Source organism: Myotis davidii, unplaced genomic scaffold, assembly GCF_000327345.1.
Source record: "Myotis davidii unplaced genomic scaffold, ASM32734v1 scaffold495, whole genome shotgun sequence".
Taxonomy (NCBI): Eukaryota; Metazoa; Chordata; class Mammalia; order Chiroptera; family Vespertilionidae; genus Myotis; species Myotis davidii.
In genome coordinates, this window is record NW_006286239.1 from 9,401 (window position 1) to 27,210 (window position 17,810).

Here is a 17,810-nt window from a genome sequence, read left to right on the forward strand (position 1 = left end):
AAAAAAAAATCAATGGAAAAATATCCTTGGGAGAGGATTAACAAAAACAACAACAACAAAGAAATGGGCCCTGGCCTGTAGTCACGTGGTTAGAGCACCCTCCCAATACACCCAGCCTGAATGCATAAATAAGTGGAACAACAAATCAGTGCTTCTCCTCCCCCCACCCCCCAAAAAATCAATAAAAATAAAATAATTAAAAATGAAGCAATGCAGTACTAAGTGAAATGGAATTTCAATTAAACCTAATGGCTTTCTTATAACCAGGTGATAGGTAGCCAGCCGTTGGGTGGTGTCTTCACAGCACCTGGAAATTTGTTCATTAAATTTCTCCATCTGATTCTCATGATCAGCATCCCTAGCTCCCCAGGCCAGCTAGACCCAGAGTCTTCACTCAGAGAAGCTGTGCAGTTCCCACATCCATCTAAATTCTGAGGTGCTTATGACGAACCAGCTCAGCTTCAGTGTTTACACTGATCCCCATGTCCACTGCAGTGTATGGCGTCAAGTTCCAGCTCTCCTACACACTAGCTATAAGGCCTCAGGCAAATCACTGAACTCTGAACTTCAGTTGCCTATTCCATAAGAAGGGGATAGTAATAGGGTTGTGGTGCAGAGGGTTTATACAAAACACAGTGCCTAACTTGGCAAACACTCAGTGAATATTAGCATTCACATTGAGCAGATTAAGGCTTTCACCTTTTTAAAGTATTTTAGCTTTGAAGTTTAAACAAGTAGTAATTTGTCAGAAATTAATGGAAACAGAAAATTCTACATTTCAGAGAGGTACCACCTAAACTTTAAAATATATCCACTTAAACATGTTTTTGTTCCTTTAGGCCAATTGTATCTGAAAGAAATGAACTTCTCATTCAGTTTTTCTCAGACTTAAGCTTAACTGCAGATGGATTTATTGGTCACTACAAATTCAGGCCAAAAAAATTACCTACAACTACAGCACTGCCAATGACCACCACAGTCACTGTAACTACAGGTGAGTTTTTCTGTTTTGAAATTTGTACATAAATTTAAGGAGTGTTAAAAAGTCTTTTGAAAGTAGGAAAAAATAAAAGGAAGATATTTAAAATTAAATAAGTTAAATAAGATGAAAACAATACATAAGAGACTAATATGACTCCATTAATGAAAGAGAAGTATGAGGTATACGAATAATAAGCTAAGCCTAAGCCAGTTTGACTCAGTGGATAGAGCATTGGCCTGTGGACTGAAGGGTCCTGGGTTCGATTCCAGTCAAGGGCACATGCCCTGGTTGTAGGCTCGATGCCCAGTGGGGAGGCATGCAGGAGGCAGCCAATCAATGATTCTCTCTTATCGTTGATGTTTCTATCTCCCTCTCCTTCTCTCTTCCTCTCTGAAATCAATAAACATATGTATTAAAAAATACAATAATGTCAATAAAATATATTTTTTAAAAATACTTTTAAATAAAAGAATAATAAGCTAATACTTTTTAAATGGATTTTTAAAAGAGAGGGAGAGAGAGATAAACATCGATGTGAGAGAGAAACATTGATTGGTTGCCTCCCACCTGCATACCAAAACCTGGGTATATACCCTGACTGGGAATCAAACCTGCCACCTCCTGATGTATGGGACAGTGCTCTAACCAACTGAGCTACACCAGCCAGGGCTAAGCTAATAATTTGTAAATGTCATCTAAAAAAATTATGACCAGTTAAAAATTTCTAGGAACCCACATAACAGATCATTATAAGACTGCTTTTTCTTTGCTGGCACTTATGAAATTATGGTTTTTCTTTTTATTACATAGAATTATAGTATTTTAGGTTAAAATACTGTGCCTGTTTTCACATCTGCCAGTATTTGGGTTTTTTTTATTTTTTTACTTTGCTCCAAAATGTGTAATACAAAATATATTACATCTTTTGTTAGAGTAAATCAAACAAAAATACTAGTATTTGACATATTCTGGAAGTCAGTTGGGAAACTCTGGTCTGGGACATGATCTAAGAATTGGGAAGATAGGAGGGGTTCCCTGTATATAGTCTCTACATCCTGTTAACTCCACTCACTGGGATTTCAGGCTCCAGATATCAAAATCTAAATCCAGGGAGCAGGAAAAAAGTGAGGAGGAAGGACCTAAGGTTAAGAAACGAAGCAGGTTGACATAAGACCAACTTTATTGTCCACTATTTCCTGTATGCTTCCCAAGTAAGGTTGTCCAGAGGACAGGCCCTTCTGGAAGAGTTGATTTTTCTGAGCACTCCCCAAGTTTGCCACCTTGTGACCTGGAAGGGTACTGCCTCATGTTAATGTACTATAACTCCAGCTCACCTCAGTGGACCCTGCTGTCCTTATTCTTTCATGTGAATTATCGGGTCATATCCATGGTGCTTAGTGGTTCCCTAGCTTTTATCTCCAGTCCTAAACTTTCTCTTAAATGGCAAACATGGATTTGTAATTATCTCCTAGAGTTTTGCAACTGCTAGACATTTATATTAAAACCTATCAAACTCAACTTGTTTTTATTACACTACTTTCTGCCCTAAACCTGCTCCCCCACCTGCTTCTCAACATAGCCACACTCTGAGAGTCATCTTTAACCTCTATCTGCCCTCCTCACTTCTTGCCCTGCCACCACACACACACACACACACACACACACACAAAGCCAACCAGGCCTGTCTCCCTCTTAAAGTCATTCTTTACACCTTGCCACCCAGTACATTAGCCACTATTGAGCACTGAAAATGTGGCTGGTGCTACTGAGGAACTGAATTTTTAATTTAATGAAATTTAAAAAGCCTCGTGTGCTTAGTGGCTACCAAATTGGACAGCATAAGAGCCCAACTCCTTCATGTGGTATATAAGGCCCTTCACACTTCATCCCTATTCTCTCTTTTTAGATTCATCTTTGGTCCCTACCACCTCTTTCCTTATGCTCTAAGTATTTTGGATTTTATCCTAAGTGTCAGGGAAACTGTTGATGGATTTAAGCAAAGTTGAGGATTAGATTTACACTGTGAAGATCACTCTGGCCACTGTGATGTGAATAGGTTGTAGGGGTCAAGAAGATCCATAGGTTCTTGTGGTTGTCCAGGTGAACTGTGCTATGACCTAAATACAGAGAGCCCTGATGGGTAGCTCAGTTGGTTAGAGCATCATCCCACTATGCTAAGTTTTCAGATTTGATCCCCAGTCAGGGCACATATAAGAATCAACCAATGGATATATAAATAAGTGGAACAACAAATCAATGCTTCTGTCTTCCTCTCTATAAAATCAATTAAAATAAATAAAATACAGAGATAGTCAAGAGTTATTGACTATTGTGCAAGTCAGGGACCTTGGGAGATATTGACAGGCCTTGGTGACTAATTGGACTAGGGAGATCAGGTATGTGTCAAGAATGCCTAACAGATCCCTGGCTTGCAAAACCTTGTGGATAATGTAACCATTCACTGAAGTTGAGAACTGGGTAGAGGAAGTTAAGCTGTGACCTCATTGGATCTGAGGTGTCCATGAGATACTCAAGTGGATGTCATGTGGACAGTTATATCTATGAGCCCCCAGACCAGAAGACAGATTTAAGCAAGATATCTGAATCTGAGAATCATCACCAATATATGGTTGATACCATGACCCAGAATGAGATTGCCTAGGAAGAGGTTAGAGGTGAAAGAAGGGCTGAATTAACTCTCTAGAAACTCCAACATTTTAAAGGGGGGATATGCTAGTAACAGAGACTGAAAGGCAAGAACTAAGGAGGAAGGAGGGATCCAGGATCATGTGCCAGGGAACCCCTGGGAAGTGGATGTTGTAAGAAGGGAATAGTTAGTAGAGCCAAGTGTTGAAGAAACTTCAAAAAAGGGAAGGATTAAAATATTTCCATTCTATTTCATGACTTGGAGACTCTAGCAAGAATTGTGCGAGTGGGCTGAGGTGTTTGGAACAAGGTGAAGAAATTCATAGTAAGTTCCAGCATTTCATTCCACAAGTTTGGTCCTAAAGAAGAGAGAGAGGCTTTGAGTGTCTAGAACAGGGGTGGGCAAACTTTTTGCCTCGAGGGCCACAATGGGTTCTTAAACTGGACCAGAGGGCCGGAACAAAAGCATGGATGGAGTGTTTGTGTGAACTAATATAAATTCAAAGTAAACATCATTACATAAAAGGGTACGGTCTTTTTTTTCAATAGTTTTATTCATTTCAAACGGGCTGGATCCGGCCCAAGGGCCGTAGTTTGCCCACGGCTGGTCTAGAAGAAGTTAAAGGTAACGGGAAGCAGCCAGCACTGGAGAACATACTGACAGACAGAAGAATAACCTGAGGAGGGAACGTCTACTAAGGTGGGGGGCATGGCCTCCAGAGCAGCAGCCATCAACCAGTGGTCCAAAGACCACTGGTGGTCTATGAGGCCTAAAGGTTGGCAACCGCTGGTTTAAGGACATCTTTGGAGCAGCAGTTGCTAACCAATGGCCCGTGGACCACTGGTGGTCTGTGAGGTCTGAAAGGTTGGCGACCACTGCTCCAGAGGACTCACAGGACAGACCTCTGGCCAGAGGTGGAGTAGCCTCCTCTCTCAGGGGCGGGAGAGAAGAGAGCAACTACAGACAAGACAGCTTTGAAGGTTTGGTGGGGATCTTGCAGACATTTTCTTCTATGATCTCTGTTCTTTCTATAAAATAGGGTCACCTGCTAAGAATGAGAAGGGAGGTGGTTAGGAGAATGAGAGAATTTGAAAAAGAGCTGTGGAAATTGGGGAGTGAGTTGATCCACCAAACAGCTTGTCACTTCTATGAGGGTCCATTTGTGGACTCAGCTTAGTGCAGGCCTAGGTTCGGACAGGGTTGAAGGACAAGGGGGAAAGGACAATTAAGGTATTGTCAAGAAAATGACAGAAATAATGGAAACTACGTGGAACAGCCAAGGAACTAAAGATGAATTGAGAACAAATGAGAGGTATTGGACCACTAAAGATAGGGAAAAAAAAGTAGTCATGAGAGTAAATCAATAACTAAGCTTGAAGTAGAGGCAGTTATACTGGATATGAGGATGTCTAAATTTGAGAAATTGGTGACTAAAGACTTCAACAGGAGGACATGTGAGCCTGGGACTGAGTGACTGAAATGGAGCAGAGAGAAAGTCTCTGGGAAGGATGAAGCCATGGCATGGAGAGGGAGTACCACACTGAGGGTGCCCCACAAAGATAGGTGCAGGAGCACACAGAGAGGAAGGCTGAGAACCAGGTGGGTGCTGGGAGAGTCGGGCATTGGGGAGATAGCAGTAGGATGAGAGGGTTAAGGTGGTGTAGCTGATGACTGAGAGCAAGAGAACGAGGATATATGGAAGGGAGGGATGGAGCAGTGTGGGACACCAGCCCAACTTCCATTCTGACATTTGGGGGCTGAGAAGGAACTGGCTTCCAGTGGTCCACAGAGGAGGGTTCCCTTTCCTCCATCAGGGAGAACATAATGCCACTGCTTTTTGGTTCAATTCATTATGTAAATTTAGATCTCCAACTTCTGGAACCACATTCTCTCTAAGTGTTTACTGAACTTTTTCTCTTAAAAAGAAATGTGTGTGTGTGTGTGTGTGTGTGTGTGTGTGTGTATTTAAGGTATTATATGTATTTAACATTAAAATTTTATATATTTTATGTTGTAATCCACTTCAAATTCTTTTTGGAGTTTAGTAGGGGTACAAATTAAGAGTAAATAAATAAATAATAAATTCACAGAAGAGTCCGCAGAACCTATTAGAAAGGCAGTACTTCAATTGCAAATTCGTACCTAACAAGTACAATTTTGTTACGGTTGTTTTGCTTCGTTCTTCCTAGAATATTGCCACATATAAGTGAATAATTAGCAAGTATTTTCGAAACATTTTAAATGATGGTAATTGGGATTAAATTTTTCATTTTGTTAACTCATGGTTTCTCAACCTTGGCACTAGTCACATTTTGGGCCACATAATTCTTTCCTATTGGGCATTGTATGTTATCTAGCAGCATCCTTACCCACTAGATGCTAGAAGCATGCCCTAGTTGTGATAACAAAACTATTTCCAGATAGGCCGTGGCAGACTCAATATCAATGTTTAGTAATTGGTTGCATCTAATTACAAATATAACACACTTTACATGTGAGCAGTATTTCCAAAAACCCTGTACTGCTCACATTTAAGCAATTGCATGTTTTAAATGTACCAAGAAAGCTCTCTCCATCTTTAGGGTGACACTATAGAATTCCTTGTGCAAAGTGAAGAGTTAAACTATATTTTCTTAGCTCATATTTGTTGTACTAGATTTTTCTAAGCAGGGCAAATGGAAGCTCTATTTTTAGTTATAGTGTTAGTTTTATGGAAAAGAAGAGTATAGGGCTAATTATGGTTTTTCTTTTATCTCAGGTTTAAAATTCAGGAAAGAATATTCAGTTATGCTAAGAAAATTGGAGCAGTAGTTGGTAGTATAAAGAATTTCTTTTGCATGATCTTTAATTATTTCATTGCAATGACATATTTTTCAGAGAAAAAATAGGAATGTTAAAGTGATAGATTCATATCTAATACCAATTATACTTGATTTTATTTTCCTGAATCTTATGTCTTTCCTTTTTGAATTAAGGTTTAAAACCCACCATGGCCATGTGTCAACAAAAATGTAGATGGGTTGGTACTCTGGAAAGCAATTACTGTTCAAGCAACTTTGGTAAGAAATAAAACCAAGCAACTTTGGTTTTATAAGAAACTTTTATAAGAAACGTGAGACTATACTAGTAGTCTCAAAGAAAGTGGCATGAATGTGATGGTAAAGGGTAAGTTACACTCTTGATTTACCCAAGAAAATACTTTCCCATACACTGAGGTATATGGACTTGTGCTCTTCAAAATATTAAGAGTTCATAACTGAGAAAGATATGTATATAGAAAATTTACTTTTTCATACAAATTTAATTTGATTCCTGGTACATGATACTGCTATTCTGTATATTTTGGTTGGCTCAGTATTACTGAAAAACAAAACAAAACAAAAACCTATATACTTTTTTTCTCACATATTTTTCATGAATTGGTTATCTTTTCATACACTGATAGTTCAACTTTAATAAATTAAAAGCATATCTAAGCTGGCCTCTCTCACAGGAAATTCAAACATTTCCTCTGCAATGTCTGTCCTTCTAAAGTATTAAATTAAAACCTGGAAATCTGAAATCTATTTGGAAACACTTATAAATTGGAACCTCAGGAAACATTACTAATGATTTAGAATTTAGAAGAGCTTTTTACACTAAAATAGAGTTGCCCTTTTTGTGAAAACCACTCAAGAGCAAAAGATAACAGATTTAATTATGTAGCTTATTTCCACAAGGAAGATTTAGGAAGGTCTTGCCAGGAAAAGAAAGCTGCGAAACCTAAAAGCTTACCCCAGACCCAGGGCCTCCCAGAAGGTCTCCGCATGCCCTGCATCAGACTTCAGCAGCTCCACGTTGAGGGACCTGGGCCCTCCCCCACTTTCACTTTCCAGGCATAAAATGAACCAAACAGCACAGGTGTCCCTGCCACCACAGACAGCCAGTCTCTGCAGGGTGCTTCAGGAAATCTCCCTCCTTGTCCTTTGATGCCACCTGATTCCACTTGGCTACAAGCTGACATTTTGCAATGAGCACTCACAGAGAATTCTGATTTTGTGAGCTTTGCACACCTTGTAAGCAGTGAGCTCTCACTTCACCCCAAAAGGCTCCTATCAGCCAAGTCCAAAACTTGATTAACTCCACTGTGACTCATGGCAAAACGACCACATACAGTCACCAGCTGCCCATTGGTTCTCAGCCAGAACTCCAGAGGCAGTTTGGATTGTCACAATAACCAGGGAGTGCTACTGTTTTTTCTGGGCAGGGATAAACTCATAAAATAGTCCTTCAATGCAGGTCCTGTTCCACATTGCATTGCCCTCACCAAAATGCCAAAAGCATGCCTCTGAGAGACACATATTCTTTCCTTCTGTGGCTCAGAAATTATACTCTTTTCTCCAAGAGTGACAATGGAAAAAAGAGAGTTACATAATGAAAAGCAACTGAGTTTTTCTAGAAAATTTTTTAAGCAAGAAAATGCTTTGTTATAGCTCAGTTCTATACTTTGATTTGTTAAATGAGATAAACAGGGTGGATAAGAAAGAGGATATGAGTCTGACCGTCGAGGCTCAGTGATTGAGTGTCGACCTATGAACCAGTAGGTCATGGCTCAATTCCCGGTCAGGGCACCTGCCTGGGTTTCAGACTCGCTCCCCAGCATGGGGCATGCAGGAGGCAGCCAATCAATGATTCTCTCTCATCATTGATGTTTCTATCTCTCCCTCTCCCTTCCTCTCTGAAATCAATAAAAATATATTTAATAAAGAGAACATCAAAGACCTAGTAAAAGACAGGTATTTACTGATAATTAGAGAGAGCTAAGGACCCATGGATGAACCAAAGTTCCAAGACAGAGGACAACTAAAGAGAGGGACTAAAGAGAGGGGTGGGGGAGACGCAGAAAGGTAGGCACACACACCCATACAGACACAAAGACTCCCTTCCTTGTGGCCCAAACACCCTCATGCAACCTCTGAGTTTGGTGTTGCCTCTGAAGACTCAAGGTCTTGTGAAGTATGCACAGGTAGAGGCTCATAAGCCATCCCTTACTTGGTAATTGATCTACATGTTGGATAAGACATTGTGAAGAGTCCCTTCTCAGTAATGGACCACAGTGCATAGCTATTCAGGTTTCCCTCCTGGGTCTCAACATCTAGCAACACAGGCAGCATGATAGCACCATGGCTCCTTTCTTCAACCTGAATTTTGGTGACAAGCATACAGAATCAAATTTGATTGCTCTGTTAGGGCCTTCTCTTTAACATTAAAATGCTTCCCATCTGAAACCACAAAAATGTAAAATTATGCTCAATTCTGCTTTTCCTAACATTTGCCTTCACTGTTATATTATTTCTAAAACATTTTCTTCTGCAGTATTTGCTGGTACTGTTATCACAACCATCACACGGGGTGGAAGCTTGCATGCCACAATCTCCCTCATCAGCATCTATAAAGAGGGAAATCTGGCAATTCAACAGGCTGGCAAGAACATGAGTGCCAAGGTCATTGTGATCTGCAAGCAGTGCCCTCTCCTCAGAAGAGGTGAGTAAGGAGGGAAACTTTAGTCTTGTAGGGGAGCTCAGAGACAGAGATCGGGACAAGAGAGCCTCTCCGAGCTACTCAGGGATATGAGCATGCCCTAGCTGGTTATGGGAAGTCAAGTCAGAGCTTTTGGAACAGAAAGAAGACTGTGGCATCAGGCAGAATTGGGCTTTAAGCCCAGTTCCTGTGAGGTGGACAAGGATGAGAAGCGGAAATGATGAATGAGTCCAAACAGCACATGAGGTTGGATCAATATGGACAGACACAGAGGAGCAGTTCAGAAGAGACTTTTAGTTATTGCACTTAAGGCACCAGTATTACAGAGGAAAATATTCAGCAAATAAAAGGCAATTCAGTCCTAGCGGTTTGGCTTAGTGGCTAGAGTGTCAGCCTGTGGACTGAAGGATCCCAGGTTCAATTCTGGTCAAAAGCACATGCTCGGGTTGCAGACTTGATCCCCAGTGGGGGGCGTGCAGGAGGCAGCCGATCAATGATTCTCTCTCGTCATTGATGTTCCTATCTCTCTCTCCCTCTCATTTCCTCTCTGAAATCAATAAAAATATTAAAAGTGTTTTTTTAAAGGCAATTCAGAGCTCAAGTTCAGAAGGGAGAGAGGCATATAGAGAGGCTAGAATTAAAGATTTGGGAATAATTTTCAGATGTAGGATCATTTAATCCATACATGGGAATGAGTTTATTAAGAGAAATTATGGGAAAGGGAAAGTTACTCCAGAGCCAGACCACATAATTTTTAAACAAGCTCTTTTAACTTATAAAAGTAATATATTTTCTATGGTTATAAAAATGTTTAAATATGTAGAAAAGGATATAAAATAAAATGTGAATATCTTTCCCTTTTAAACCCAGAGGTAGTATGACAAATTCCAGGAAGTTTTTGTCCATATACATATGTAGACAAATGAGGTCATATGATACATATTCTATTGCAACTTTCCCCCCATGATATCTATGTACTAGTACACCTTTCCATAAACAGCACGTGTAGATAGATCCCTCTCTTTGAAATGGTAATAATGCTATGATTTCTCTATCCAATATCAACTCATTCATTTCCTCAGTCTTGTTACTAAACTCTTCCACAACCAAACCAAACAAAACAAAATGAGAGTGAGAGAAAGTTATAAATAATATTCACTTCAAGAAAGCTTTACCATGAACTCAGATTGTTTAGAAAAGTCAGGAAGCCAGCAGCCTCACATTGATTTTTCAGAGGAAATAGCAAAGGCTCTGTAAAAGATAACACTGCTTTCCAGAACTGCTAGGAATGGCAAATAATGCACATCTAGATCCTTCCTCTGTGATCTCATGAAGACACTAGCAGTCTGGCCTTGAGGTGGCACCTGTCTGCACAGCCTACAGGGCCCTCCCAGGCTCAGGCTCACTCTGATGACAGCATCAACATAGAGGGAGGGTTATGCAAGAGAAAGGGGAAACATATTTCTCTTATGACACACTGGGGAAGAGGAAGAATAAAAGAGGTTGAGTACACACTTCCTTTATGATGTTTTCTGAGGCAATATAAATCTTCAGAGGCGAACCCAACATGCCCTAGTCTAAGCCAGGCACACTAATGTAATAAAAATAGTGTAACAGGTATAAGTACTCCTTTAGTAGCAGTTTTTTTGTTTTGTTTTGTTTTGTTTTGTTTTTATGAGGGAATACAAAGAAGCAAAGAAGTGTGTAACCCAACCATGCTCTGAAGAAACTTCCCTATGTAGATCTTGAGATATTAGGGCAAAGTTCAAGACAACAACAACTGAAGGCAGAGATCACTAGCTGCACAGTGCCTGGAAAACTCAGGAGCTCTATGGGACTGTGAGAGGACATCTGAGGATGGTGTGTCGGAGCACTAGAGGCCTTTCATGTGAACACAGTGTGTTGTTCTTGGTAGATTCTCAGTGAGTGCACCAGCCCCACAGTTCTGCAGAGAAGGGCATGACTGACCGAATCATTCCATCCAGTTTCCTAGTATTAGCACAGCTGGGACATGGTACTCAGTTGAATTTATATTTTTGCTGCTGAGAGTCTTAAATAAGATCTTATCCTAGATACAGTAAATGTATAAGTGTATCATTTATAGAAAATTTACCTAGAGATAAGTTATAGTCTAAGTTAGGATTCCAAGATGGTGGCAGATTAGGTGGAAGCTACACTGAAGTTCTCCCAGGACCAAAATGGATTTATAACTATAATATAGAAAAATCATGCTGAATAAACAACTGAAGATTAAGTGGAAAGAAGCCTTATAACCAACAACTTAAAGAGGAGGCCACATTGAGACTAGTAGAAGGGCAGAGGCCCAAGAGTGCTCACAGGGATCCCACAGGCAGCAGCTAAAATTCTGGAGGGATATCTCAGCTGTAGGGGGTTCTCCCTGAGAAGTCTAAACCCCAAGCTGGGATCCCCAGCTCAGAGCACCAAAACCAGGAAATGCGTCCACATAACTTCTGGCTATGAAAAGCATCAGGGTTTCTGTCCTCCAGTGAAAGGTGGCTAGAAATGCAGGCATTATCATAAAGGGCCAATACACAAAATTTTGTTTGCTTACAGTTACCCTGGGTTCTGTTAGAGGTAGGGCAGAGTGGACTAGAGCTATGTGAGGAGAGTCTTGTAATTGGTGACTCTGGGAAGAGAGCTTGAGGTGACAGCCACCTGGATCCCTAAGCTGAGTCATTCCCGCATATTGTAGAAGCCATCTTTCTCAGGCAGACCCTCCCCATGTATGCAGCATTAGCCTGGGGGGAGGGGCAGCAATAGCCCACCCATTGGAAACCCTCTCACCCCACCCTGTGGAGTTTACACCTGACTGAGCTCTACAGCCAGAGGCTCAGTTAAGTGACTGAGACTAAAAGACAGCCTGAAGGCAGAGGCAAATCTCTGGGTGCTTTGACTCTTTGCCTGACCTTCTCCTAGACTCAGAGCTACTAAAAGCAGTCCTTGGTGCACAGCTTGTCCTTTCCACATGTACCCAGGCTCAGTAGAGGAATCTACAAGCTGTGGATCACTGGTAGCTCCAAACAGGTTGTGCACCTGTTCCTCTGTGCACCAGAGGAATGGCCACTGGGTGTATTGATTCTGGGCCTCTTTGGAGCGACTCTAGTGCAGGCTAGTCACAGACAGCTTCTGACATTGGCCTGCACTAGAGTCCCTCCAAAGAGGCCCAGAATCAATACACCAAGTGACCAACTTCAGACACTAAAAGAGCAGAACCCAATAAGCTTCACAAGCAGCATATCCATAGAGAGATCTCAGCAGACACCAAGGACTGCTGAGGCAAATTCCACTTCATGTGATCAGCACCTGCACAGCAGCCTGCACACCGTGTTGGGGGTTGAGCCTCACAGTCAGCCCAACTAAGGGTCAAGGCCATGCACAAATGGGCCAACAATAATCAAGACTCAATTGCAAAAGGAGAGCCCACACAAATGCACACAAGAGACATTCTTAGAGCATTCAGTTCTGGTGATTAGAGAAACTGTGCCACTGTGTCCCACAGGACACCTACTACATAAGGCCACCCTACCAAGACTGGGAATCATAGCAGATCTACCTAATACATAGAAATAAACACAAATAGGCAGCCAAAATGGGGATACAAAGAAACAGGCCCCAAATGAAGGAACAAGAAAATTTTCCAGAAGAAGAGCTAAATGAAGAGGATGTAAGCAATTTATCAGGTAGAGTTCAAAGTAATGATTATAAGGATGCTCAACAGCATGAAAATGGATATAGAAACCATGAAAAAGGACCAGTCAGAAAAGAAGAATGTCAATTTTGAAATAAAGACTACACTGAAAGAAATAAACAGCAGGGTCAATGAAACAGAGGATTGATCAGTGATTTAGAAGACTAGGTAGAAAAAAACACCCAATCAGCAAAAAAGAAAAAAGACTTTAAAAACTGAGCATAGTTTAAGGGACCTTTGGAACAACATGGACTGTAACAACATCCACATTATAGGAGTACCAGAAGGAGAAGAGAGAGAACAAGGGATGGAAAACCTATTTGATTAAATAATTCCTAAAAACTTCCCTAACCTGGTGAAGGAAAAAGAAATACAAGTCCAAAAAGTGCAGAGAGTCCTAAACAATATGAACCCGAAGAGGCCCACACCAGAACACATAGTAATTATTTTAAATTTTATTTTTTTGTGACAATATTATAGATGTCCCCCAATTTTCCACTCCTTAATTCCCTCCTCTCAGCCCCTGCCCATGCCAGGCCTTTACCACACTATTGTCTGTGTCCGTTGGTTATACATTTATATATGAAAGTTCTTTGGTTAATTTCTTATTGTCTTACCCCCTCCCCTCTGATTTACATCAGTCTATTCCTTGCCTCCATGCCACTGAGTCTATTTTGTCAGTTTATTATGTTCAGTAGATTCCACTTACAAGCAATATCATGTAATATTTCTCTTTCTCTGAATGGCTTATTTCACTCAGCATAATACTATCCAGCTCCATCCATGCTATCGTAAAGGTTAAGAAACACTTCTTTTTTGAAGCTGTATAATATCCCCTTGTATAATATCCCATTGTATGTACCACTGCTTTTTTATCCATTCATCTACTAATGGGCAGTTGGGCTGTTTCCAGATCTTTGCTATTGTAAGTAAAGCTGCTATGAACATAGGGGTTCATATATTCTTTCTGATTGGTGTTTTGGGCTTCTTAGGATATATTTCTAGAAGTGCTCAACAGCATGAAAAAGGATGAAACCATGAAAAAGGACCAGTCAGAAAAGAAGAATGTCATATTTGAAATAAGACTACACTGGAAGAAATAAACAGCAGGGTCAATGAAGCAGAGGATTGAATCAGTGATTTGGAAGTCTAGGTAGAAAGAAACACCCAATCAGCTGGGTTTAATGGTAGTTCCATTTTTTCATTTTTGAGTAAATTCCATACTGTTTTCCATAGTGGCTGCACCAATCTGCATTCCCACCAGCATTGTACTTGGACTCCCTTTTTCCATATCCTTGCAAGCACTTGTTTTCATCATAATTAAAATGCCAAAAGTTAAAGACAATTGTAAAAGCCACAAGAGAAAGGCAGTCAGTTACCTATAAAGGAACTCTCATAAGACTGTCATCTGATTTCTCAACAGAAACATTTCAGGCCAGGAGGTATTTGCATGAAATATGCAAAGTGATGAAAAGCAAGGGCCTATAACCAAGGCTACTTTGCCCAGCAAGGCTATCATTTAAAATTGAAAGAGAAATAAAGAGCTTCAAAGGCAAGAAAAAGCTAAAGGGGTTTGTTACCACCTAACCAGTATTACAAGAAATATTAAAGGGCTTGCTTTAAGAAGCGGAAGAAGGCCCTAGATGGTTTGGTTCAGTGGACTTGATCCTCTGTTGAAGGCTCGATTTCTGGTCCTGGTTTGGTACATGTGGGAGGCAGCCAATCTATATGTCTTTCTCACATCAATGTTTCTGTCTCTGTGTCTCTCCCTGTCCTCTAAAAATCAATGGAAAAATATCCTCAAGTGAGGATTAACAACAACCCCCTCCCCCAAAAAAGTGGAATAAGAAGAAAAGAACACACAGAGGAACATAGTTAAAAAATATAAAATGGCAATAGATACTTACCTATCAATAATCACTTTAAATGTAAATGGCTTAAATGATCCAATCAAAGGACATAAGGTAGCTGAATGGATAAGAAAATAAGACCCATGTATATGCTGTCTTCAAGACACCCACCTCAGAATGAAAGATACACACAGACTAAAAGTATAAGAATGGAAAAAGATATTTCATACAAATTTAAAGGAAAAAAAGCTGGGGTAGCAGTACTTATATCTGACAAAATAGATTTTAAAACCAAGGCTATAGTTAGAGACATTACAGAATGATCAAGAAATCAACCAAACAAGAGGACATAACTCTTGTAACATTTATGCACCCAACATAGGAGCACCTAAACATGTAAAGCAAATCTTGATGGACATAAAGTGCCGGAAGCCGGTCCATCCTTGCTGTTTCAAGGGACCTGGCATATATGGCATACTGTTCTTAATATGTTTGTTCACCTTCTTGGCACTATGTGTTTTAAACAAGGTCACCTCTCTGAGAAAGGTTGTTTCCCCAGGTAGGGATTTTCCCCTGAAGTTAGGGAGGGAATAAAACCTCTTAACCCCTTCCCCAGCAGAATACACAGAACTTGGCTGGAGATTGTAGCTAGAGATCCTGGCAAGGCTGCTGATCTACTGAACGCTGTCTCCGTATCATTCCTTCTTTGCTGACTCCGTCCACACCTTTGGGGAACCTCTGGACCTGCTGGGGTTGGACCCCAGCAATAAAGGAAGAGATTGACAATAATATAGTTATAGTAGGGTATTTTAACACCCCATTGACATCAATGGATCTTCCAGACTGAAAATCAACAAGGAGATGGTGACCTTAAATCACACACTAGATCAACTGGTTTTAATTGATACCTTCAGAGCATTTCACCCCAAAGCAGTAGAATATACATTCTTATATGCCCATGAACATTTTCTAGGATAGACCACATGTTAAACACAAAACAAGTCTATATAAATTTAAGACTGAAATCCTATCAAGCCTCTTTTCTAATCATAACTTAAAATCAGTCACAAGAAAACTGAAAAACACACAAAGATATGGAGGCTAAATAACATGTTACTAAACAATGAATGGGCAAATAAGGAGATCAAGGAAGAAATCAAAAGACACCTTGAAACAAATGAAAATGAGAACATAACTACCCAAAAATCTGTGGAACACTGGGATAGCAGCTCTGAGAGGGAAATTCATAGCATTGCAAGCCTTTCAGATGAAATATGAAAAATCTCTAATAAACAATCTAACTTTACACTTAAAGAAACTGGAAAAATAACAAAGCCCAGAGTGAGTATACGGAAGGAAATAATAAAGACCAGAGCAGAAATAAATGAAATACAGTCTAAAAATACAATATAAAATATTAATGAGGCCAAGAGCTAATTTTTTGGAAAGGTAAACAAGATTGATAAACCTTTAACCAGACTCAAGAAAAAAAGAGAGAGGACCAAATAAATAAAATCAGAAATGAAACAGGAGAAGTAGCAACTGACACCAAATATATACAAAGGATTGTAAAAAAATATTACAACTATATGCCAATAATCTGGAAGAAATGGATAAATTCCTAGGAACATACAACCTTCCAAAACTAAATCAGGACAGATTACAACTAGTGAAATTGAAGCAGTAATTATAATTAAAAAAAAAAACAACTTTCAACAATAAAAAACCTAGCCAAATGGCTTTACAAGTGAATTTTACCAAACATTCAAAGAATACCTATCCTCAAATTCAAGAGGAAGACTTCTACACTCTTTTTACAAGGCCAGCATTATCCTCACTCCAAAACCAGATAAAGATACAAGAAAGAAAAACAATTATAGCCCAACATTCCTGTATAACAGAGATGCTAAAATCCTCAACAAAATATTAGGAAACCGAATATAGCATTACATTAAAAAGATCATACAGCATGATCAAGTGGGACTTATTATTGGGATGCAAGGTTGGTACAACATTCAAAAAACAGTAAACATGATAAACCAAATAAATAGATTAAAGGATAAAATCACATGATCATATCCATAGGTGCAGAAAAAGCATTTGATAAAATTCAGCACCAATTTATGATAAAAATTATAGTCTAAATTGTTTCAAACAAGCACACATAGAGAAAAAATTAGCTTATATTCATTATTTTTAGCACACAGAGAAAAAAATTAACATATTCTTTATCTCTTAGGTCAAAATTACATTATTATGGGCCAAGTGGGTGAAGATGGGAGAGGCAAAATCATGCCCAACAGCTTTGTCATGATGTTGAAGACCAAGAATCAGAAGTTCCTGAATGCCTTGGAAAACAAGCAATGTTAACAGTGAACTGTGTTCATTTAAGCTTCATTCTGATATTGACTTTGAAAAATCTATTTTTCTCACTATAAAAACAATCTTATGACATTAAATATCGAATATTCAGAAAGATTGACTCTTCACAGAGGTAGGTGTGATGGAAGTTCCATGCTTGCATCAAGAGAAGCAGATATTGTAGTGCAGTGACAGGAACCTAATGGCATTGAGCGGTGACTGTTGAAAGCAGTTAATTTGTACATGCCTGTAAAGGGGTATTTTAGAAATGAGTTTTGTGAAGATGTAAAAGGAGATTTTTATAAGTGCAATATTTGCTTCAAGATGTTATATTCCTTTCTTGCATTTTTAAATCGATGCTTAATAAAATATTTTTAAATGATTATGTAACAGCCATGGTACTACTTTTATATAAAGTGGGACACTGTAAAAAAGAATATTCCCTGCAATTTACCTAGAAGGCTGTCTTTGTAACAATTTACCCTTTGCTAAACGACAATATTTTGAGAATTTCGGGGGCCAGATGGATCCAGTAATATAAACACACTATAATTCTTCCCTACAGAACCAGAATACCTTAGCGCTCAAATGGTGTCCCTTAGCAATCCAATTCAATGCCTTTATTTTGTGATAGAAATTGAAGCTCAGGTATATTTAGTGATTTGTCCAAACACAAATCTCCCACAAGACAGAGCAGGTGATCAAGCTTGGATGTCCGAATTGCAAACCCAGTGCCTTCCC

The 17,810-nt window shown here is 39.6% G+C and overlaps 1 protein-coding gene across 1 annotated transcript; it reads left to right on the forward strand.

The window, feature by feature from the left end:
• Nucleotides 1-828: 828 nt before the first annotated feature.
• PCOLCE2 (procollagen C-endopeptidase enhancer 2) lies at nucleotides 829-17,454 on the forward strand (the record flags this gene model as incomplete). Its single annotated transcript, XM_006757503.2, has 4 exons — nucleotides 829-994; nucleotides 6,605-6,688; nucleotides 8,985-9,152; nucleotides 16,948-17,454. Coding segments are annotated over 4 exons (549 nt in total), but the record flags the coding sequence as incomplete, so codon positions are not given.
• Between the last annotated feature and the right edge of the window lie 356 nt (nucleotides 17,455-17,810).